This window comes from Muntiacus reevesi, chromosome 21 (genome assembly GCF_963930625.1).
Source record: "Muntiacus reevesi chromosome 21, mMunRee1.1, whole genome shotgun sequence".
NCBI lineage: Eukaryota > Metazoa > Chordata > Mammalia > Artiodactyla > Cervidae > Muntiacus > Muntiacus reevesi.
The window spans coordinates 46287589-46310713 of record NC_089269.1 but is presented as its reverse complement, the minus strand read 5'-3'; the positions used below and the strand labels follow the sequence as shown (position 1 = coordinate 46310713).

At 40.2% G+C, this 23125-nt stretch overlaps 1 protein-coding gene across 8 annotated transcripts in view; it reads left to right on the top strand.

Annotated features, from left to right (window-relative positions):
• GRIK1 (glutamate ionotropic receptor kainate type subunit 1) overlaps window positions 1-23125 on the top strand; it is a 438918-nt gene that overhangs the window by 308195 nt on the left and 107598 nt on the right. For all 8 annotated transcript variants that reach the window (XM_065913539.1, XM_065913535.1, XM_065913533.1 and 5 more), the window contains 3 exons: window positions 6710-6763; window positions 9747-9920; window positions 21685-21828. In XM_065913539.1, coding sequence (XP_065769611.1) covers window positions 6710-6763; window positions 9747-9920; window positions 21685-21828 — 372 coding nt within the window. The remainder of the gene's footprint in view (window positions 1-6709; window positions 6764-9746; window positions 9921-21684; window positions 21829-23125) is intronic.

Genomic DNA, 23125 nt, shown 5'->3' with positions numbered 1-23125 from the left:
AACTATTAAGAAAAGCTATGACCAACCTAGATAGCATATTAAAAAGCAGAGACATTACTTTGCCAACAAAGGTCCATCTAGTCAAAGCTATGGTTTTTCCAGTAGTCATGTATGGATGTGAGAGTTGGACTATAAAGAAAGCTGAGTGCTGAAGAATTGATGCTTTTGAACTGTGGTGTTGGAGAAGAATCTTGAGAGTCCCTTGGACTGCAAGAAGATCCAACCAGTCCATCCTAAAGGAAATCAGTCCTGAATATTCATTGGAAGGACTGATGCTGACGCTGAAACTCCAGTATTTTGGCCACCTGATGTGAAGAAGTGACTCATTGGAAAAGAACCTGATGCTGGGAAAGATTGAAGGCAGGAGGAGAAGGGGATGACAGAGGATGAGATGTCTGGATGGCATCACCAACTAAATGGATGTGAGTTTGAGTAGACTCCGGGAGTTGGTGATGGACAGGGAGGCCTGGCATGCTGCAGTCCATGGGGTTGCAAAGAGTCAGACAAGACTGAGCGACTGAACTGAACTGAACTGAACTGAACTGATATTTCAGAGTATCTTAATAACAGGGGTCATTAGAATTGTTCTTCCAAGAGTCAACTGGCAATGGGTTTTGTTCTGCCTCTTAATAATTCATTTTAGCTACAAAAAAAGAAAACTATAATTATTTTCTAAACACTGAAGCAATAGAATAGTCTTGTGGCATATCTGTAGTAGTCTCATACAGAGAAAGCCTTCATGTAGGTGTCAGTCACCCTTCCCCTCACTGGTTTAAGGAATGTGTTATCTAGATAGAATGGAACATCATACGTATGCAGACTATGTAGGACTTTTAATATTTTTCTACTGTTCTCTGTATTAGCCAGGGTTCTCCAGAGAAACAGAACCAATAGGAAATGTACATGAAGAAATTTATTATGAGGAATTGGTTCATATAACTATGGAGACGGAAGTGAAGTGAAATGAAAGTTGCTTAGTCCTGTCCGACTCTTTGCAATCCTGTTGCAGGAAAGGGTGCCCCTCCAGAGCCTGAAACTGGGCTCTTGTTTAACGCTCATAAATGAATTGTCCAAGGAGACACATGTGCTGATAAAGCAAGAGATTTTATTGGGAAAGGGCACCCAGGTGGAGAGCAGGAGGGTGAGGGAACCCAGGAGAGCATCTCTGCCACATGGCTCACAGTCTCGGGTTTTATGGTGATGGGATTAGTTTCCGGGTTGTCTTTAGCCAATCATTCTGACTCAGAGTCCTTCCTGGTGGTGCAGCCTTGTTCAGCAAAATGGACGCCAGAGAGAAGGATTCTGGGAGGTGGTCGGACATGTGGTGTCTCCTTTTGACCTTTCCTGAACTCTTCTGGTTCGTGGTGGCTTATTAGTTCTGTGTTCCTTACCAGGACCTCCTGTCATAAAACAACTCATGAAATGGTCACTATGGTGTCTGGCTAGGGTAGGCGGTTTCAGTCAGTGTGCTTCCCCTAAACAAACCCATAGACTATACAGTCCGTGGAATTCTCCAGGTCAGGATACTGGAGTGGGTAGTCTTTCCTTTCTCCAGGGGATCTTCCCAACCCAGGGATCGAACCTAGGTCTCCCGCATTGCAGGTGGATTCTTTACCAGTTGAGCCATGGAGACAGAGAAGGTTCACAATCCACCATCTACAAGCTAGAGACCCAGGAAAGCTGTGGGGTAATTACAGGCTGAAACTGGAGGCCTGAAAACCAGAAGAGCTCAATGGTGCAAAAATCAGCCCTAGGCCTGGAGAAAGCCAGTGTCCTTGCGCAGGCAGTCAGGTAGGAAGGAATAAGGGTGAATTCCTTCTTCCTCTGCCTTTTTGTTCTACTCAAGCTCTTAGGGGATTGGATGATGCCTACCATACTGGGGAGGATCATCTGCTTTATCAAAAGCTTATTTATCTGGAAACACCCTCAAAGAAACATCCAGAAATAATGTTTTAATCTGGGCACCTCTTGGCCCAATCAAGTTGACACATGAACTGTCACCATCTATGAAAACCTTTGAGTTCTTATAACTGATTCTGTATGGACATAGAGTATGATTAACTATGAATAGTATTTTGTTGGAGACCTTTTTTGTTACCCAGCCCAGTTACATCAGATCTGAATAGTTCATCTTTCTTTATGGAAAAAGAAAATTATTAAGCTTATCTCAACCAAGTTTATTTGTGTTATGTCGTTATTACACAAAGAATCAAAGTAGCCTAGAAAAATAATTTGAAACAAAGTCATAAATATTTTTTAAGAAAGGAGAGGAGTTGGCATCAAGGGGAAAATTAGATAAGAAAACCATAAATCTGAATGACATTAGTACACAGAATATATATCCTTTTTCCTGATTAGTTGCTAATGGAGGACCTACAATTTTGACCCTAAAGTCCTGGTTGGTGGTGGACTAATAATCAAAACACACACATGACATATTCTTCAGTATTCATGAAACAGAAAATTGTATTTATTCAGAAAGAAAAAACAACTCAGTTTGCCTGGCACTGATAACCATGTTAGTCACCTAACATGTTAGTCAGGGTGAGTGAGATCTCTGTCAAGATGAGGAGGGTGACATATATCAATCACTTTCCCTCTTCCTTGACCAAAATCAGCACATGACCACACGCAAGCTCAAGTACCCAAGAAATATAATCCTGTCACGTGCCTTTCAATTTGGAAATTGGCAGTGGTTCTAATGAAGTCTACACTGTAGGTCTTGCAAAGTCAAGATATACAACCGTATTGAAAGAGCTAGATTTTTACCATCTACCAATCTACATCAATAATATGATCTCAAGGATTTATTTAGTAAAAATAATTCTGTTAGGAAACAACCATTATTAAAATATTGGTGGAAGCAATTAAGGGGGATGTGGCATCAATATAAATAGTATTGACAGCCATGTTTATCACTTATTAGTGTGTGGGATGTGATGTGCTTTGCAACATTAAAAATAATTTTAGTAGAGCCAAAAACAGTCCCTGGCAATACTGTCTTGATAAAGTATACACTGCCTAGGTCAGCACCTCCTGGTCAATTCAGCAAAGCACAGCAACAAAATTTAAAGTATTGTTTGTTAGGAAAAAGTCAGCTTTGCAAAGAGCCATTTAAAAATCCCCATATCATGATTACACTCTTTATTTAAAAAACTGACTTTTATCTTGATGTGACATTTTCATAATCCCTTAATGGTATTTAGTTGAAATACCAATGTTGACACAGAAAGAAAATCATTATATGAATGCTACAAAATGCAGTGTATACAACTATTAGACAACAGAGCAGCCAGTCCTAATCAGTCTATAAATCATTATAAGCACAATTGTTTAAAAAACGTCACCTTTGGTGAAATTGACTTTTTGTTGTTGTTGTTCAGTCACTAAGTCATGTCTAACTCTTTGCAACTCATGGACTACAGCACACCAGGTTTGCCTATCCTTCTCTATCTCCTGGAGTTTACTTAAATTTTATCTACTGAGTCAGTGATAACCATCTAATCCTCTGCCGCCCTCTTCTACTTTTGCTTTCAATCATTCCCAGCATCAGGGTCTTTCCCAATGAGTCGATATTAGTTTTATTTCAATCTAAAATTTTCTCACTCACCCGAGTCCTAGAGAGTCCACGAGGTTGACAGCTCAATGATCCATGACTATATTTGCTTCTTAATTTTCATTCTAGGATGCACTGACCTAGGCTCTAGGTAGGAAAGTCAAGAATGGGGATTTTTGTGGAATATCAAATAAAAAGTGTATGTGGAAGACCCAAGGTCGGGACCAACAAAAGCAGGTTCATTAGCTGTTTATTCACTGCATCTGCATAACTCTTTTCTAACATTAAAAAAGAGACATTTTAGATAAGTATTTGCCTCCAGGAATTACAAATAATAATAATTAGTTGATGTTTGCTTTAAGAAAAAAAATCTGTGCTCTCAATTGGTGGTCAAATGCCTCCGTAATAAAGTTTAAAAAGAAAAATCCTCCAATATAAAAGGCTGAAAATTCAGGTGTCTTGGTGTTTTTTTCAGTTCCAGAAATAATATTTTAAACCTCAGTGTCCAGGTCTGTATCTTGACATAAAACTTGCCAGTTCCCTTTCAAGAGATAATCTCAGCTGCAATTACACTAACGACCAAAATGAAAAATTGAATTCTGAGTGACCCCAGCAGGTTAGCTCTTTATTCTCCAATGATATAAGAGATCAGCTCACAAGACCTCACCACCCATGCCTTTAAGTGTTATTGATGGCCCTAAAGCAATTCCACCCTGTTAAAAATCCTTTTGTGCTCCTGGTCTTGTTATCACCATAGGAGTGACTTGCATACTGTGAGCTTATGATTCATAGGGAGAGTTTCCTGTCATTTGTCTTACCTTCATGACATTATAATTTCACTAAATATTCCTCTTGTTTCCGTGTTAGCAGTGAAAGCACATAAAGTGTTAGATCTGTATGTTATGTGCTGTCTTCAAATGCTCCCTCCCCTTTGATGTAAAATCATTCTAGTTTGCATATCTTAGGCACCTACCAAAAGCTCTGATAACTTGTATTGCTTTTCTGAAGACCTTTTCAACCCACTCTTCATAAACTGAAGTTATGAAAGCCCATAATGCAAATGGACATGTTTTCCATAGAGCAGTGATTCCCAACCATTGCTGTGAAATACAGAAACTCCACTCTTAGAAATTCTAATTCAAGAGGTCTCCGGGATGGAGTCTAAGAATATCTGATTTTAAAAGCTTCTGGAGGGGATTCTCATTTGAATCCAGAATTTATGAGTGATGGGGATAACTGTCTTGAAAGTTTGATTTCCGAGTCTTCTCCATCCATTCTATGCAGATAACAAAAACACAGTACCCAGTCTTTCAGTGACCGGCCCCAAGGAAGGTGATGCTGTCCTCACTTACTCACTAAGTCCTACTGGACTCTTTTGTGACCCCATGGACGGTAGCCTGGCAGGCTCCTCTGTCTATGGGATTTCCCAGGCAAGAATACTGCAGTGGGTTGCCATTTCCTTCTCCAGGGGATCTTCCCAACTCAGGGATCAAACCCTTGTCTCCTGGGTTGGCAGATAGATTCTCTACCACTGAGCCACCAGGGAAACCTAAGAAAGTGATACTCTTGATTTAAAAGATTAATGACAATCCTACCTCCAAAGCACGTGGAACTGTTTCTTCTCAGTTCAGTTCAGTTCAGTCGCTCAGTCGTGTCCGACTCTTTGCGACCCCATGGACTGCAGCACGCCAGGCCTCCCTCTCCATCACCAACTCCCAGAGTTTACCCAAACTCATGTCTACTGAGTTGGTGATGCCATCCAATCACCTCATCCTCTGTCGTCCCCTTCTCCTCCTGCCCTCAATCTTTCCCAGCATCAGGATCTTTTCCAATGAGTCTGCTCGTCGCATCAGGTGGCCAAAGTATTGGAGTTTCAGCTTCAACATCAGTCCTCCCAATGAACACCCAAGACTGATTTCCTTGAGGATGGACTGGTTGGATCTCCTTGCAGTCCGAGGGACTCTCAAGAGTCTTCTCCAACACCACAGTTCAAAAGCGTCAATTCTTCAGCACTTAGCTTTCTTTATAGTCCAACTCTCACATCCATCCATGACCACTGGAAAAACCATAGCCTTGACTAGACGGACCTTTGTTGACAAAGTAATGTCTCTGCTTTTTAATATGCTATCTAGGTTGGTCATGGTTTTTCTTCCAAGGAGCAAGTGTCTTTTAATTTCATGGCTGCAATCACCATCTGCAGTGATTTTGGAGCCCCCAAAAATAAAGTCAGCCACTGTTTCCACTGTTTCCCCATCTATTTGCCATGAAGTGATGGGACCAGATGCCATGATCTCAGTTTTCTGAATGTTGAGCTTTAAGCCAACTTTATCATTCTCCTCTTTCATTTTCATCTCAGTGGACACCATCTCCAGGAATCTGGACACCATCTCCAGGAATCCAAGAGAAAGACCACAGTCTAAGAAACTACCTCTATTTAGAATCTTTGCCCTTTCTGTTTACCTCTTTTTTTCTCCTCCCCACCAAACAAAAACCATACACACAGAATGTTGCAAAAACTGCTAGGATCCCAGTTAGGTAACAGAATCAGACTTAAGAGGCAGTGAGAAGAAGTACAAAAATAGTTCCATCTTTCTGTTTATAAACAACCCTCTTTTCCCCTATTCATTCGGTGGGATAAAATGGGAAAAGGTAGAGAGGAGGGTTTCAGAAATATGAATATGTATAGATTTTCATTTAAATATATCTACATATCAGTATTGCCAATTCAACATTTAATGAGTTTTACTCTGAGGCATTATGATAAGTGCTAAAGCTAAGATCAATAAAAAATATATCTCAGCATGGAATTACTCAGAAACCCAAGCGTAGAAAAGGTAAGTCTCTGTGCCATTATGGACAGCTCCAGATATAAAATATGTTGATCATGAACTATTTTTAAATTTGATCAGTTGACCAATTTCTCCCATGAAAGTCAAGCATGACATGATGAAAACACATAGGGTGGAGGTCAGTGGCCTGGGTCCTAGCTCCACGTTAATCACTGCTTTGCCTCAGGTTTCTCTCTACTGAGTCTCTGGGTTTCCAAAGCTCCTTCCTATTCTACATCTTCAGGCTACTGTAGTCAACCTACTAATCATATATTTCTTCTTCTAATTCTGTTTCTGATTCTTTTCCCTTATTTCTCTTTGGCAGATCCTGTTCATGGGCATGATGACTGAATACTATCATTACTTTTTCACAACCCTGGTAAGCATATCTGGTGGAAATGTATTTTACACTATCAAAAAAATCTTTGCTTAGTTTAAAGTCAGCCCTGGTGTCAAAGGCAGGATACTGTCATGGAGGTTTATTTTATTTTCCTAAGAATCCTCTAAATCTAGAAATGATAAACAGCAAATATCTTCCTTCCTTCCCTTCTTTCTTTCTTTCTTTCCTTCCTCCCACCCTCCCTTCTTTCTTTTCTTAACTAGCATCAATGCATGTGCATCCAGAAAGGAATTAAAATAAAGCTCCCATTAAATAGAAGCTGCCAAAGTACAAACTATTAATAAGAAGAGTCATCTATATTTTCTACATGTACTAGAGGACACATTAAAGTGTATCTTGGCATGCTGTTTGATGTGATTTCCCCACCTGTGTCCAGGGGACAGCTGGTTTAGCCAGGGGTCACCTGTCAGGTGTTTGGAAGACTATCAAGATAAGGAACTTGGTAAAGGCTTTCCACATTGAACATTCTTCATCATAAGAAAACCATGGCTCTAAGCCTGAGACATTCAAAAGAAGCTATACAACCTTAACTTTTGAGAGATTATCAGATCGAGGAAGAATGATTGAAGCATTTAACACATCAGAATGATGAGCTAGCTCTCAGCCACACACACAATACACCACTCCCAGCACACACACTCCATTCCCTTACATGAGAAGAAGACACATGGTCAACCTCCATTTCTAACCTGTAAAAGTGTGTCAGCTAAAATCTGCCCAGATTTGCGAGATTCAATGAGTATCATTTTCCCAAAGGAATCTGGCAAAGCAGGCTGGTGCATTAGGGAAATCAAAGCCTTTGGAACAAGGACCAGAGAGATCTCGAGCACCTACTTCTGGAAGCAGTAAACTCCATTCCTGAGAGCAGGGAGGGCTGCAGAGGATATCACAAGACAAATGCTTTGGGGCAGCTGTTAAAATTATCACTGCTCCGGAACTTGGAGTCAGGGAGTGGGACGCAGGGCGGAAGTTCCTGAACTGAAGTTTCCGTGGTCTTCACCCCCTCTTCGACATCCTGATGGGGTCCTCTGTCAGAAGAGTCAAAGGAGACCCTGAGAACTAGAAAGTGTCTTACTCTGCTCACAAATATTGCCCATCTCCACCACTATGAACATGAACGTCTTACTCAAGGTGAGATGGTCATCTGCCTCTGAACTTTCTATCCTTCCCAGGTGTATATGCCTTTAAGAGTTAGTTTGGTTGAAATTTGAGAAAAATATAAACAATGAAGCCTAAGAAGGCTACTCTTCAATGGAAGGACAGACCAGTTGCCTTCACACTCTTACTTGTTCCTCATCCTCCACTAACAAGGGGATGTTGAAAATTGGCCCTCGAACTCTCCTTATTCTATCTTGCACAGAAACAATTTGGAGACCAAATGAATTTTCAACATATTTAGCATATTCACATGAGTGTACTGTATTTCTGTACTGTTGAATTAATAAGGGAATCAATATGCATCCTGGAAGTTTCTCTCTGACCCCCTGTAACTTGAGTAACTTTCCTTGTATTCATTGAGTGTGCTAAAGGAATCATTCTGCCTTGGATCTTATTCTTTAAATTTACTTCTTTAAGCATTTTCCTTTGATTTTATCTGCATTCTGCCATGCTTTGCTTTTATTGTCTTACCACTTTTGTTCATGAGTATTAATGAAACTTAAAGAAAAGAGAAAATTAGTTACTTAGTGCAAGGGAACTAAGCATAACAATTTAAAATGCAGAGCATTTTTTCTCACTTGAGCCAGGTATTCAGAACTGCATTCTTAAGATTCCACAGTCTAATCTAAAGTTATCTTGGAAGTAGTGATACAGAAAAGAGTTATTCAAAATAATAATTGTATAGTTGTCTTCCACACATATAAATCATGAAATGTTTCTGAAGTTTTTCTCTTAGTAACAACCATCATCACAGATAATGTGCTGTCTTGTACTTTCAATAAAGCAGTTAACACTGGTAGAAAATTTTTATGGAAGTTTTTTTTTTCTTTTATTAACTGTTAAAATACTATATTGAAATTTTGGTTCATTCCAAAATGTGAGATATTTTAATGACATCCTTTACAGTCTAGCCTTTCTTTATAGAAAAAAGTTGAAATGGTCACTTAAGTCTATTTTAAATGCAAACTAACAAAATTTTTGGTTTAAATTCAGCCCTCATATACAATGGAAGATACTAGGATGGGTTCAAGTTCTTTCCCCTGAAACATTATCTAAAAAGAAAAAGTTCTACTGATAAGATATTCATATCCATACAACCACAGGCTCTAGTTTATTCTCTGAAAAGAACCCTTGGTTCTTATTTAAGCTTGTGTCCAGTGAGCAATTTTCATGCTCTCATTATATGAGACATAGATTAGTTTCAATGAGCCAGGAAATGGTTGTTTTTTTGTTTCTGTTTTCGCTGAGAGTGATCTTCCTGTCAAATGTATATGCAAGATCCAAACTTCACCTCCTTTGCAGTGTAGGGCAGATAGTTATGAAGGAGACAGGTGGTACTGCCACTAAAGTGGATCATTCTCAGGCCAGTCACATCACCACTCAGAACCTCAGTTTCCTCATCTAGAAAAGAAACGCAGTGTACGAATGGACACAAAGGCCCCTTTCAACTCCCCAGAGGACTATATCCTTAGGAACAAAATTCTCTAGCTTCTCAGAATGGCATATCCTGTGTCCGAGGTCTTGCTAATTATTGGCAGCTTAATTCCTGTTCTCGGTTTATACAAACTCTAACCGTATTGCAAAAACAAATAGATGAAAATGAAAATTATTACTGCCTTAGAATTTGTCAGGCAGCATGCAAATGGAGAACAACAGGAAACCTTCTTTCATGGAAAAAGTGTGATGATGGCTGCCATGCTTATTTTAATCTGTTTGTTGCTTCTGCAAGCATTAGCTCTCTTTTGCATCAAGAATGCTGAAAATATTAACTCTTTCTACTTTTATCATTTTTAATACTGTGCAGGACTTATTTGCTTTAGATCTGGAACTCTATAGGTACAGTGGTGTAAACATGACTGGGTTTCGGCTGCTTAATATTGACAACCCTCACGTGTCTGCCATCATCGAGAAGTGGTCCATGGAGAGATTGCAGGCCCCACCCAGGCCTGAGACTGGCCTTTTGGATGGCATGATGACAGTAAGTAGCTTTAAATAAAATTATTTGAGATAATGTTTGACTTCCTCAGGAGTTAAGTTAAGAATATCGTATGTTTTCTATGGGCTATCCTGGTAGCCCAGGTGGCAAAGAATCTGCCTTCAATGCAGGAGACCCAGGTTCCATCCCTAGGTCAGGAAAATCCCCTGGAAAAGAAAATGGCTATCCACTCCAGTATTCTTGCCCAGAGACTTCTATGGACAGAGGAGCCTGGCAGGCTACAGTCCTGTGGGTTTCAAAGAGTCGGACACAACCGAAGCGACTTAGCACACAGATAGCATGCTTTCTATCATGCAAAGAAAACGTGTTATAACCTGTGCCTAGACTTGTATGCGAGGAGGAGGAAGGATTTTTATGGACTTTGAGAGCTTGGGCATGGCAACTGTCAAAAACTGCTTTTTTCAACTTTCTGACAGTAAGGGCCTCAGATTAAAAGGTAAATGCGAGACACTCACCACTGTCAGCTAAATGGAGGCAAAGCATAAACCAAAGCAAGGGGAAGTGGGAAAAGGGTTACCCCCCGGGAACGTGACCTTGGGAAGGAGGGAAGGAAAGAGGAGGAGCTAGCTGCCTGTAGAAGTTCTTCAGAACCAGTTTGCTCTCCTTGCTTCTGCCACATCTCAGCAAGCAGAGGCACACGTGGAAAAATCCAGATTTCCATACGGTTGGAGTGTTCACATTCTTCTTGTCCAGGGTGCAGGAAGGCGCACCTTTGCAGGCACTCATGGTGCTTTACACCAGCCATATGTCGCTCTCAAAGCAGATGCCAAGCCTGCCTCCTACAGAGAGAGAGGTACTCTGCTAACACATAAATTGCAAACTGCCTCATCAGAGAGCTTCTCACTAACATCATCTGTCTCTTGTTGTCAAATGCACCTACCTTAGCTTTATTTCTCTAATGAAGCTCCCTGTGTGATGGAAGAAAATTGCAGGAAATAAAAAAAAAAAAAAAAAGATCTCTATGTCAGAACAGTGTCATCCAAGGGAAAAGATATTGGGAATGCGGGCAGGTAATAGCATTTTAAATTGGCATAGTATTTCATTCTCTGTTCCCATCATCGGGAGAAACACTCCTGCTTTTAAGATGCAATTTACTGATAACTGAAAGGCATCATCTCACAGATAAATAAACCTGGGATTTCTCTTCTTTTTCTATCTTTTTCGAACAAGGTACAAATGGGAAAAAAAAGAAGAAGAAGAAATGAATTAAGTGGTTCTGGATGATTCCATGTTTAAGGTCCTTGTCTTTTGTCTAAATCTGAAATAACTCTTAAAATATACAAAGTGATCTGAGAGATAATCATGGAAAGCATTTTGGTACAAATGAGCCTTGGGATGACTTGAAACATTGCTTTGAATAAGAAGTAGAAAATATCCAAGGAAATGCTAGACTTCTGAAAGGAAAGATAAAGAAAGAGAGAGAAAGGGAGGGAGGGAAGGAGAGAGAGAGACTAAAAAAAGTTGCTGGTATATTTTTCCTCCTGGAGTTGTAATTCCAATGTGTTCAAATATGGTTCAAAACCTTCTGTCCACCCTTTACCCCCACTTTTCAAACAAGATCTCCATCACAGGATGAGATTGCAAGTCATTTTTACCTGTGTTCCTTGAGCACCACTGAAAGAGTTAGAGATTGGACCTACCTTAACACAGATGTGAATTCATGCCAGACATTAATTATTCATCAAAAGTATGTCTTAATTTATCAAAAACAAAAATTGTCCATTGTCTTCAATTATACTGAGTTGACAGAAGAGTTTGTGCACATTGAGATGAGACAAAGCACTAAATGAGGCAGACAGAACCATGCAGTTCCCACCCAGTCAGGCTCACCAGTCCTATGGACAGGAAGCATGGCAGCCCCAGGTCCCCAGGGATGAGAGGCTCTCTCTAGAGTTTACTATAATCTTCTCATCTAACCAGAGGAGTCACTGTTACTAGCGTTGTTGTTGTTGTTATTATTATAATCTCTAAAAGGAAATAGGGATTTATTAGAACAGAAGGTGGCTCAGCAGGTTGCTATAAAAGTGGGCAGAGCAACTATGTTAGATTATGACGTTACTGGTGAAAAACAGTGGTAACTCTCAGTTGGCCACAAGAAGGCAGATCCCACGGTTATGCAGATAGAGACTTGCCATTGATCCTGTGAAGCATATGTTGACCTGTATTTTTTCAAAGAGTCCATTTTGCAGTTCACTGTTTCCTTTTGGCTAATTTGGGAGTATAGCAACAGTCACAGGAAGCTTAAAGGGCAAGTATAATAAGGGAAACCAACTCTGAATATTCACTGGAAGGACTGATGCTATAGCTGAAGCTCCAATAATTTGGCCACTTGATGCGAAGAGCTGACTCATTGGAAAAGACCCTGATGCTGGGCAAGATGGAGGACAAGAGGAGAAAGGGGGCAAAAGAGGATGAGATGGTTGGATAGCCCATCACCGACTTGGTGGACATGAGCTTGAGCAAACTCTGTAAGATAGTGAAGGACAGGGAAGCCTGGCTTGCTGCAGTCCATGGGGTTGCAAAGAGTCAGACATGACTTAGCGACTGAACAACAAAAAAGGCATCTGATGGACTGATGGTTGAATGAAGAGAGCACAGCCCAGGCCCCCAAGACCAGGCCCAGTGTTAACAAGTCTTTGTTCTCAAATAGCCTCTGAACTCAAACTCCTTCTTCTCTACCTTAAAGATAAAAACTCCTTTGGTTTCAATTCCACTGTGTCTATATACCTCTGGTCCATATTTCATTCATTATTATTTTTTTTCTAAATTTTTATTGGTGTATATTTGTTTTACAATGTTGTGTTATTTCCTGCTGTGAGTGAAGCATCAGTTCAGTTCAGTCACCCAGTCGTGTCCGACTCTTTGCGACCCCATGGACTGCAGCACACCAGGCCTCCCTATCCATCACCAACTCCCAGAATTTACTCAAACTCATGTCCATTGAGTCAGTGATGCCATCCAACCACCTCATCCTCTGCCATCCCCTTCTCCTCCCACCTTCAATCTTTCCCAGCATCAGAATCTTTTCCAATGAGTCAGTTCTTCTCATCAGGTGGTCAAAGGATTGGAGTTTCAGCCTCAATATCAGTCCTTCCAATGAATATTCAGGACTGATTTCCTTTAGAATGAACTGGTTGGATCTCCTTGCAGTCCAAGGAACTCTCAAGAGTCTTCTCCAACACCACAGTTCAAAAGCATCAATTCTTCAGCACTCAGCTTTCTTTATAGTCCAACTCTGATATCCATACATGACTACTGGAAAAACCATAGCCTTGACAAGATGGACCTTTGTTGGCAAAGAAATGTCTCTGTTTTTTAATATGCTGTCTAGGTTGGTCTTAACTTTGCTTCCAAGGAATAAGCGTCTTTTAATTTCATGGTTGCAATCACCATCTGCAGTGATTTTGGAACCCCCCAAAATAAAGTCTGTCACCGTTTCCACTGTTTCCGCATCTATTTCCTATGAAGTGATGGGACCAGATGCCATGATCCTAGTTTTCTGAATGTTGAGTTTTAAGCTAACTTTTTCACTCTCCTCTTTCACTTTCATCAAGAGGCTCTTTAGTTCTTCTTTGCTTTATGCCATAAGGGTGGTGTCATCTGCATACCTGAGGCTTTACTGATATTTCTCCCAGCAATCTTGATTCCAGCTTGTGCTTCTTCCAGCCCAGCATTTCTCATGATGTACTCAGCACATAAGTTAAATAAGCAGGGCAACAATATACAGCCTTGACATACTCCTTTTCCTATTTGGAACCAGTCTGTTTTTCTACATCCACTTCTAACTGTTGTTTCCTGACCTGCATACAGATTTCTCAAGAGGCAGGTCAGGTGGTCTGGTATTCCCATCTCTTTCAGAATTTTCCACAGTCTGTTGTCATCCACACAGTCAAAGGCTTTGGCATAGTCAATAAAACAGAAATAGAAGTTTTTCTGGAACTCTCTTGCTTTTTTGATGATCCAGCGGATATTGGCAATTTGATCTCTGGTTCCTCTGCCTTTTCTAAAACCAGCCTAAACATCTGGAAGCTCACAGTTCACGTCCTGTTGAAGCCTGACTTGGAGAATTTTGAGCATTGCTTTACTGGCGTTGAGATGAGTGAGTCTGGCATATGCATACATATATGCCCTCTTTTTTGGATTTCCTTCCCATTTACATTAATTCAGAGCAATGCGCCGAGTCCCCTGTGTTACGCAGTAGGTTCTCACTGGTTACGCTTTATGCATAGTGTCCATGGAGTATATAGGTCAGTCTCAGTCCCCCGAGTTATCCCACAGCGCCTTTCCCCACTTAGTGTCCATGTGTTCGTTCTCTAAGTCTATATCTGTGCTTCTGCTTTGCAAATAGGTTCATCTTTACCATTTTTCTAGATTCCACATTTTGGGCTAATACGAAAGATTTGTTTTTCTCTTTTGGACTTACTTCATTCCTGCATCTCTAGCATTTGCTGCTTCCAGGGCTTGGAATGTTCCCCTATTCAGATTTGCTCAAAGGTTGCATCCCTGAAGACACTTTCTATGAGCCTGCTACCTATTCTAGAACCCCCTCTTCCTCTTATTCTCCCTCCACTAACCTGTGTTACTTTTCTCTGTGGCCCTGATGCCAATAGGTCACATTCAGATCTGTTTGTTTGGTGCTATCACCTGCAAGGATATAAATACATGAAGCTGGAAATTCTGTATTTTCATATTCTGCTGTGTTCTCAACACTAGGAAGAGGCTGGCACAAAACAGACCTACAATAAGCACACATTTAATAAAAGAATTAATGTACTAAATAATTGAGGTCTACTACGTATGCACTGAGGTCTACTAAGACTCAAGATAGTAAATGAAAAATATGCACGTAGCCCTGAGATAATACTGCAAAAGTCCAAAGAGAGCTTCTATAAATGAAAAATGGGCATGATTAATAAAAATAGAGGTTATTCTAAAGTAATAATATTATTTCAAAAATTAGTCATATACTAACCACTATGGATAATTAAGTAATACTCTTTTAATGAAATTGCTTTCTCCAAAATCGCATGCCATTTCCTCACTGTTCTCCAAAGTGAATCTCCCTATAGTCCTTTATCTTTGTGTGTGCCAAGTACATGCACAGATGCCCTTATGAACATAAAAATATAGGATATTTTTAAAAACCTATGTATTTTGACATTCCATCTACTTATCTACTTTTCAATGTTTTAACAATTAAGAATTTCTTAGAACATTATGCACTAAAAATATCTTTAAAGCATATTATTATGTCAGAACACATTCAAACCTGAAAATATGTAAGTCCAAGAATTTTGACTTCAGAGGCAAGACATATATATATTAATAATAAAAAATATTGACATTAAAAACAGGGTCAAAATTGAGTTAATTAAGGAAACTGTTACTGAGTCAAGAGTACAAAAATAGTGAAACTCATTATTTAAAAACACCTTGAGATTTAAAAAGAGTGTTTTATCAACTGAAGTGTTAGTTAACTGAATACAGTGATTTTGTAAAATGTACTTCACTTCTTTTCTCTACGGTTAAATTTCTCTCTTGGACTAATTCAATCTATTGGGTTTTGAGGATAGACTTTGGTAATGGAGTGGCCCATTCTCAGATGGATTCTTCTCTGACTGTGAACCAAAATTCTGTGTGATTCAATATGACACAGAGCCATGGAAACAACAAAGCATTGATCTGTCATCTGCCTTCCCAGTTCTTCAAATGCATTCCCAATGTGAAGTTAAGTCAGTACCCTCATCTCGCATGTAACTGTTTCCTGTAATGATGATCCATAGAGAAGGCAACTCTGAGTCTCCAACTTGATAGTCACCCTGAGTGTCTACTGCCGTCGTGTCTACCCTTCTGATGCAACAGGCAGTGGGATTCAGTGGAAAAAGCAAGATCTTTCCAGATTAGGAAAACCTAGTTTAGTCCTTCCTATGTCCCTGAATAACTAAATATCCTAAATTGTGTAGCCTCTCTGAACCTCTTAGCTAATCTGCATTCTGTATAATAATACTTTATAAGTAATTAGCCTCCAACTAACAAAAATAAATGGAAAAAAAAAATAACACTTTACAGTGTTACTTTACAAATTCAGTTAGGTAATATACACAAAGCCTTTAGGACATAATATTGAATTTACTTAATGGTACCTGCTGTTTTGCCAATTTGTATTCAATGAAAGAAGAGCAAAAGGCTTTCTGAAAGAAGAGATTCTATCTTATTCAAGGCAGGGTCCAATTCTCTACAAATACACACATTCTTCTGTTTGCAAGTCTAGTCCAAGATGGGCTCTTCCCTGGGATCTGTGTGACCTTGTATGACCACTGGCATCACCCAGTTCTGTTTCCCAACTCCACCTAAGTCCTCTTTTCCCTATTCTTGTCTTTCTCAAAAGCTAGCAAATACTCATTGAGATTCTCAGTATGTCAACTTCTGTGCCAGACTTCACTAGAGCTGCTCTCCTAATTACTGAATTTCTAGATAATGAGTACAAGGTGGTATCTTTGCTACCTTCCACAACCTTCTTCCAAACCCAAGCTCACTTGCAAGTTGCTCGTCCTTAGCTCCTGGGTGCTCACCGACTCTCCTAGCACTTTGGCTCCCTCAGAAGCATCCACCCCACCAGCTTGTGCTCCCTTGCAGGGATCTTGTAGCCAAAACACGAGCCTTCTCACCCTTACCAGAATCCTCGTTTCAAGGGGTGTGTCTCAGAAAAAAGACGGACCAGCTAATTCATACTAAGAGGCAAATTGCTATTAGCTCTATGTGTGGGTGAGATATTAACATTTTAATAGAGGAAACTAGGAAATGAAGGGGATGAGGTACTATTTGAAAGCATTTTGCTGTTAGAGAAATGACTTGTTTATCCATATCAGGGTAATGTGAATGTTTCCAAATTTGGAGAGAAAATGGAAAATCTGCACATTTCACGTATTTTTTGCTCTCCAAAGACTGGGTGGGTCTCCCTTCAGCACCCTGATCTCCTCTAGGTTTTTCCAACAACAGCAACATGCTGGGCAGGGAGCAAAATGTGGAGACTCCATAAGGCTGTCTCAGGCTTTTAGCTCTCATCCCTAAGCTCTCATCTCATTGGTTTGTATTGGAGTCCCCAAGGCCACTTTATTGGGGTCCCCAGGAGCGTCCCTGGTGACTCAGATGGTAAAGAATCCACCAGCAAAGCAGGAGACCTGGGTTCGGTCCCTGGATTGGGAAGATCCCCTGGAGAAGGGAGAGGCTACCCACTCCAGTATTCTCTCCTGGAGAATTTCATGGACTGTAGAGTCCCTAGGGTCACAAAGAGTCGGACATGACTGAGCAACTTTCACTTTCATTTAGGAAGACTCAGAAATCAGAAAAGGTGTTATATTCATAATTACAATTTGTTACAGAGAAAGGATACAGATTAACATCAACAAAAGTCACAAAGACCAAGTCTGAATTGACAGTGCACACATCAGCAAAGATGTGTGATAAAATGTATCACATGTTACCAACCAGGGAAGCTCATCTGAGCCTCAATGTCCAGGGATTTTATGAGGGGTCAGTCACATAGGCAAAGAGCACCTACCTAGCTGGCTTCAGTTAGTCCCCAGCCACTCCAGGGGTCAAACTGATGTGTCAAGGTCCATAGCACCAAGTGAACAAAAATAAGCAATCACCATGAGTCACACTGTTAGCATAAATTATTTGCATTACCCACGACCCCAGTGATGCAAAAACACTCTGATGAGGCAGAATATTCTAAAGAGGCAATCTTTATTGTAGTGGTTTTTGCCATACATTGACATGAATCAGCCATGGATTTTCATGTGTTCCCCATCCCGATCCCCCCTCCCGCCTCCCTCTCCATTCCATCCCTCTGGGTCTTCCTAGTGCACCAGCCCTGAGCACTTGTCTGATGCATCCAGCCTGGGCTGGTGATCTGTTTCATCCTTGATAGTATACATGTTTCAATGCTATTCTCTCAGAACATCCCACCCTTGCCTTCTCCCACAGAGTCCAAAAGTCTGTTCTATACATCTGTGTCTCTTTTTCTGTTTTGCATATAGGGTTATCATTACCATCTTTTTAAATTCCATATATATGCATTAGTATACTGTATTGGTCTTTATCTTTCTGGCTTACTTCACTCTGTATAATGGGCTCCAGTTTTATCCACCTCATTATAAATGATTCAAATGAATTCTTTTTAATGGCTGAGTAATATTCCATGGTGTATATGTACCACAGCTTCCTTATCCATTCATCTGCTGATGGGCATCTAGGTTGCTTCCATGTCCTGGCTATTATAAACAGTGCTGCGATGAACACTGGGGTGCACGTGTCTCTTTCAGATCTGGTTTCCTCGGTGTGTATACCCAGCAGTGGGATTGCCGGGTCATATGGCAGTTCTATTTCCAGTTTTTTAAGGAATCTCCACACTGTTCTCCAAAGTGGCTATACTAGTTTGCATTCCCACCAACAGTGTAAGAGGGTTCCCTTTTCTCCACACCCTCTCCAGCATTTATTGCTTGTAGACTTTTGGATAGCAGCCATCCTGACCGGCGTGTAATGGTACCTCATTGTAGAAGCCCGCTTTCAATGTGCCTGTTTTGTGATCCACGTGCTGTAAAAATATTCTTTTAGAGGCACTGAGCATGTGGTGTCTTCTAAGCTTTATGTGTAAATAGAATGTGAAAACAAACACATTTGGAAGAATAAAATTTGAAACACTGGCCATTTTTTTTGTATATATTTACTTAAAATGGCTTGAGAGTTGCTGTTTGGTAAGCAGGCCTCTAGCATAAAACTGAAAAGGGGAGGAAATTCAGTGCTAGTTTATTTGTGCTATAAAGTACTTAAATGTCTTCTCAATCTAAGAAAACATTGGATAAAAGGGGAAGCATAATTTTAGAATAAATGACTTTCTTCTTTGAATTTGGAAAGCACCAATCTGGCCTATAGTTTTGAATCTTGCTATTACTTAGCTCAGTATAGAGACAACCTTGACAAAGAAAGTTGAAATCCGAGTGACTAAGTTAAGTGTATAGAAAAGTTCGACCATTGGAATTCCTCTCCTCACGCTTCTCTATCAAATCAATCATCAGCCAATTAGTGAATATACAAACAAATGTATATTTTAAAAAGCTACATTCCAAGGCCCGAAAGTCCCAGGTCCCCATAGCATGGTAGTTGAGAAAATACACTCTGAAATCAGCATTCATCCCAAGATGAAATCCTTGCTCCTTCCCTTACTGGCTATATAACTTTAGGCGACTTATTATTAAAGTTATGTCTGTTACATTCAAGCCTCAATTTCTGTCTGTATTTGGGTTTCCCTGGTGGCTCAGACGGTAAAGAATCTGCCTGCCACTGCAGAAGACATGGGCTTGATCCCTGGGTCTGGAAGATCTCCTGGAGAAGGAAATGGCTACCCATTCCAGTCTTTTCTCTTTTTTCTTTTGGCGCACTTCAGTCTTCGTACGTGGAGAATTCCATGGACAGAGGAGCTTGGTGGACTACAGTTCATGGGGTGACAAAGAATTGGACATGATTAAGCGACTAACACTTTCACTCTTGACTTTCAAAATGGGGAAGATACCTACTTGGAAGGTTTAATTTCAGTAATTAAAGGAGATAACATGTAAAACGCTTATAGTGTCTAGAACATAGGTAATCGCCCATGGATGTTGATCATGTTGACCTATTATTTAAACCATTAAATCACCATACAAATACTTAGTTTAGATGCAACTCAGTTTTGTGGTTGACACCATAAACCCGAGCACCAGCTTCTTGGGTTTGAATCTTAGCTTTCTCATCACTAGTTTGGTGACAACATGTAACTGTGTCAATTCTTCATCCATAAAGGAGTAGAAATTATGGTGAAGACACAATGACTGCAAAATATTTGGAAGAGTACCTGACATATAAACCAATGTATGTGCATGCTCAGTTGTGTCCAACTCTTTGTGACCCTATGGATTATAGCTAGCCTGCCAGGCTTCTCTGTCCATGGGATTTTCCTGGCAAGAATACTGGAGCAGGCTGTCATTTCTTCTTCTAGGGGATCTTCCCCACCCAGGGATCAAACCCATATCTCCTGAATCTCCTGCATTACAGGCATATTCTTTACTGCTGAGCCACTTGGGAAGCCCTGACATATAAATGCTCTATAAATGTCAGCTATTACAATAGACTGCCTTTTGAAAAGGCCCATTCTGTCAATAGATAGGCCTTAGACTAATCACTTAATTTCCCTGAACTTCAGTTTTCTGATCTGTAAAATTCATTATATCAGCCTTGAACTGAAATGATCAGAATATTTTTAAGCTTTAACAATTATTACCATCACAGCTTCTACATATCACTCATATTAAGTGTGAGTGAAGCAATTAATCTTAGAAATACATCATAAAACCTTGGAATTATACAGTTTTCACAAAAAATTATTTTAAGCATGAAATAGCATTAATTCCTTCATCTAACATTTTTTAAACAACTTTCATGTGTCAAGAACTGTGCTAGCCACTGAAAAATGAAGTTGAGCATTTTTATCGAGAAAGAGAGATAAAAAGATTAATATATTATATGAAAAATGCAATGATAGAGATTGCCCAGAATCATAAGTATTCAAAGTAGACATATTCTCTGGACTCAAAGACTGATAGAATACAAGATGTAATTCCTCTTAGTTTCTCTTTCTACCTCCATCAAGACATTTTCAATAAATGTTGAATAAATACATGCTGAATAAATCATCTTATTTTGGAAAATTACATCATAGTCTTCATTCTATGACCTAGATTTTTGGTTTAACTATACAAATTACTGGTTATAGGTATGACCCTACACAAATCAATATACTGCCTGGAGGTCAGTTTCCTAAATAATAATAGCTTGATTCATGTGTTCTGTTTATTTTGTGGGGTTGGTGAGAATTTCAGATGAGCTAGTATATTTGAAGTTGCTATGAAAATCCTCAAGTAAAATGCAAAGTTATTATATGATTTTATCCTTTAAAAAAAGCACAGGGCAGTACTTCAGAAAATACTGAGAGTATTATGTGAAATTTTGCAAATGAGAGAAATCTCATGAGTCTAAGAATGACATAGCCAACGCCCTGGCCCCAAAGAAATGGCTAGTTCCAATTTCTATCTGGAAAGCAAGTGCTAACAAGAACACATGTTTTCTGAGCAAGCTGCAGAGGTCTGTTCTTCTGAGGGTCTCTTCAAATCTGCTATTGAATTTCATTCTATGACTACAGCCTTCTTGACTCTGGTCAATGGAAGTGCCCAATATCAGTATCTTTATCTAGAAATCACATGTTAATTTTGCTCACAGCACTCTCTTTCTACAAAATATAATCAAGTAAATAGACAAGAGATAGGTAAACACTGAGAGACAAAATCTGATATTGAAATATTGAGCTTCTAACTCAATGCATTGATAGTTGATCTTCACACTGGGTTTAACAAAGGACACTCCAAACATACCGGTTCTCTGAATCAAGTCTTTTGTGGCTGATCCAAGTTGCTTTTTTCTTTTTTAAAGAACTTGAAATGTAGCAGAGCCATGACTACAATTTACTCTGGGGAACAAAGGTATTATTTTAGAGGAAAAGAGCTATGGGAGAAGGAAGGTGTTCAGCTGGAGAATAAATGGTTGTTGAGATCAGGCAAATAGGAGATGAGGAAGTGGGCAGAGCCATGCCGCAGGTAAAGGGAAGGGAGCGAGGTGGGACTGAAGATGTGGCTTGTGCTTTCCTCCGCAGACTGAAGCTGCTCTGATGTATGACGCTGTCTACACAGTGGCCATTGCCTCCCACCGGGCTTCCCAGCTGGCCGTCAGCTCCCTGCAGTGCCACCGACACAAGCCGTGGCGCCTTGGGCCCAGATTCATGAATCTGATCAAAGAGGCAAGTGACACTTGTTCACAGTTCAGTTCTTTTTTTGGCTTAGTGCTTCTGGACTTGTTCATATGGTGAAGTTTTCCAACTGTTGGAAGGCTCTGTTGGCATGATGTCATTTGGTTGAGGTCCTTCCCATTTGGCTTTGTTGGCATGAAGTCTATAAGAGAGGAGAAGCCATCATCAACCCATCTGCTGGGAATTCACTGGTAAAAATGTGTGTAGAAGAACTACCAGGAAATTTCTAGTGTGATGCTGAGAAGCTTTCAAAAGCTACCGGATTATAACACACACCTTCCTTTATTGCAATTCAGGCCCCAGCTACTTCTGGCCCTCCACATGTGTTCATAATAACTCACAGGTGCTTCTTCTATGGCCTGTTGAGTCATGGGGTAGGTCAGTCCATCACTGAAGAGAACCAGAGATAGTTTCCCCATTCTCAGCCTCTAGTCCCAGTGGTTTCCCTAAGTCGTGGGTTCTATAGGACTGAACAGAAGGCGCCCTTTGTTCTAATGATACACTGATTACATCACCAATTGTCAGCTAACTGAAAAATCTGGTACCTTTCGAAACCTATGCCATGTACTGAAGGATTTTCAAGAGTACAGGGTTTAGGGAGGAGGTGAGTTCTCACTCTTACCCTGCGCACCCTTCCCTTTTCTCAAAGACAATTTAATTTCTCTTAACTGGATCCTGTTCTAAGATCTTGAGATGCCTTCTAGGTATGTATTCTTGGATTATCTTTGACCCCAACACACACCTTGAAGTGTGTCTGGACTTGACAAGATGATAAAAGGTATCTGGGGGCAGGCGAGTCTGACTGAGGATATATATGCTGTGGTGCTGTTCTAATGCTTTCTCTATGGGATCAGAGATTTACCTCTCAAGTGAAGAGTATCTTTGTTCCTTTCTGCACTGGAGAAGCTTGGGGTGAGACGAAGCCTTAACAGAGAAGAATGGCAGAGAGCACAGTTCAAGAAATTAATGCCCAGTCAAGAGGAAGGGAGATATCTAAAGAAAGATGCCTACTTTGGGCTTTATCTTGCTGGTCCTTTGTGCACATACAGACCCCTTTTCAGGCTCTTCTATCTACTTCTTCTTTGAAGTCTGACTCTAATCCTTAAGGGTCAGGAGCAGAGAGACAGGAGGTGTGAAGGTTAACAGGCTACCCAGGTTCCTTATTTACAAGGCTGAGGCTGAAGTGTGGCAAGCAGCAAAGTGCCTTGGACACATGATCTAAGGAGGCACTCACTCTCAAGTTTGAATCCTGCACATGCAGAAGACTGGGAAGGACTGCTTCTTTAAA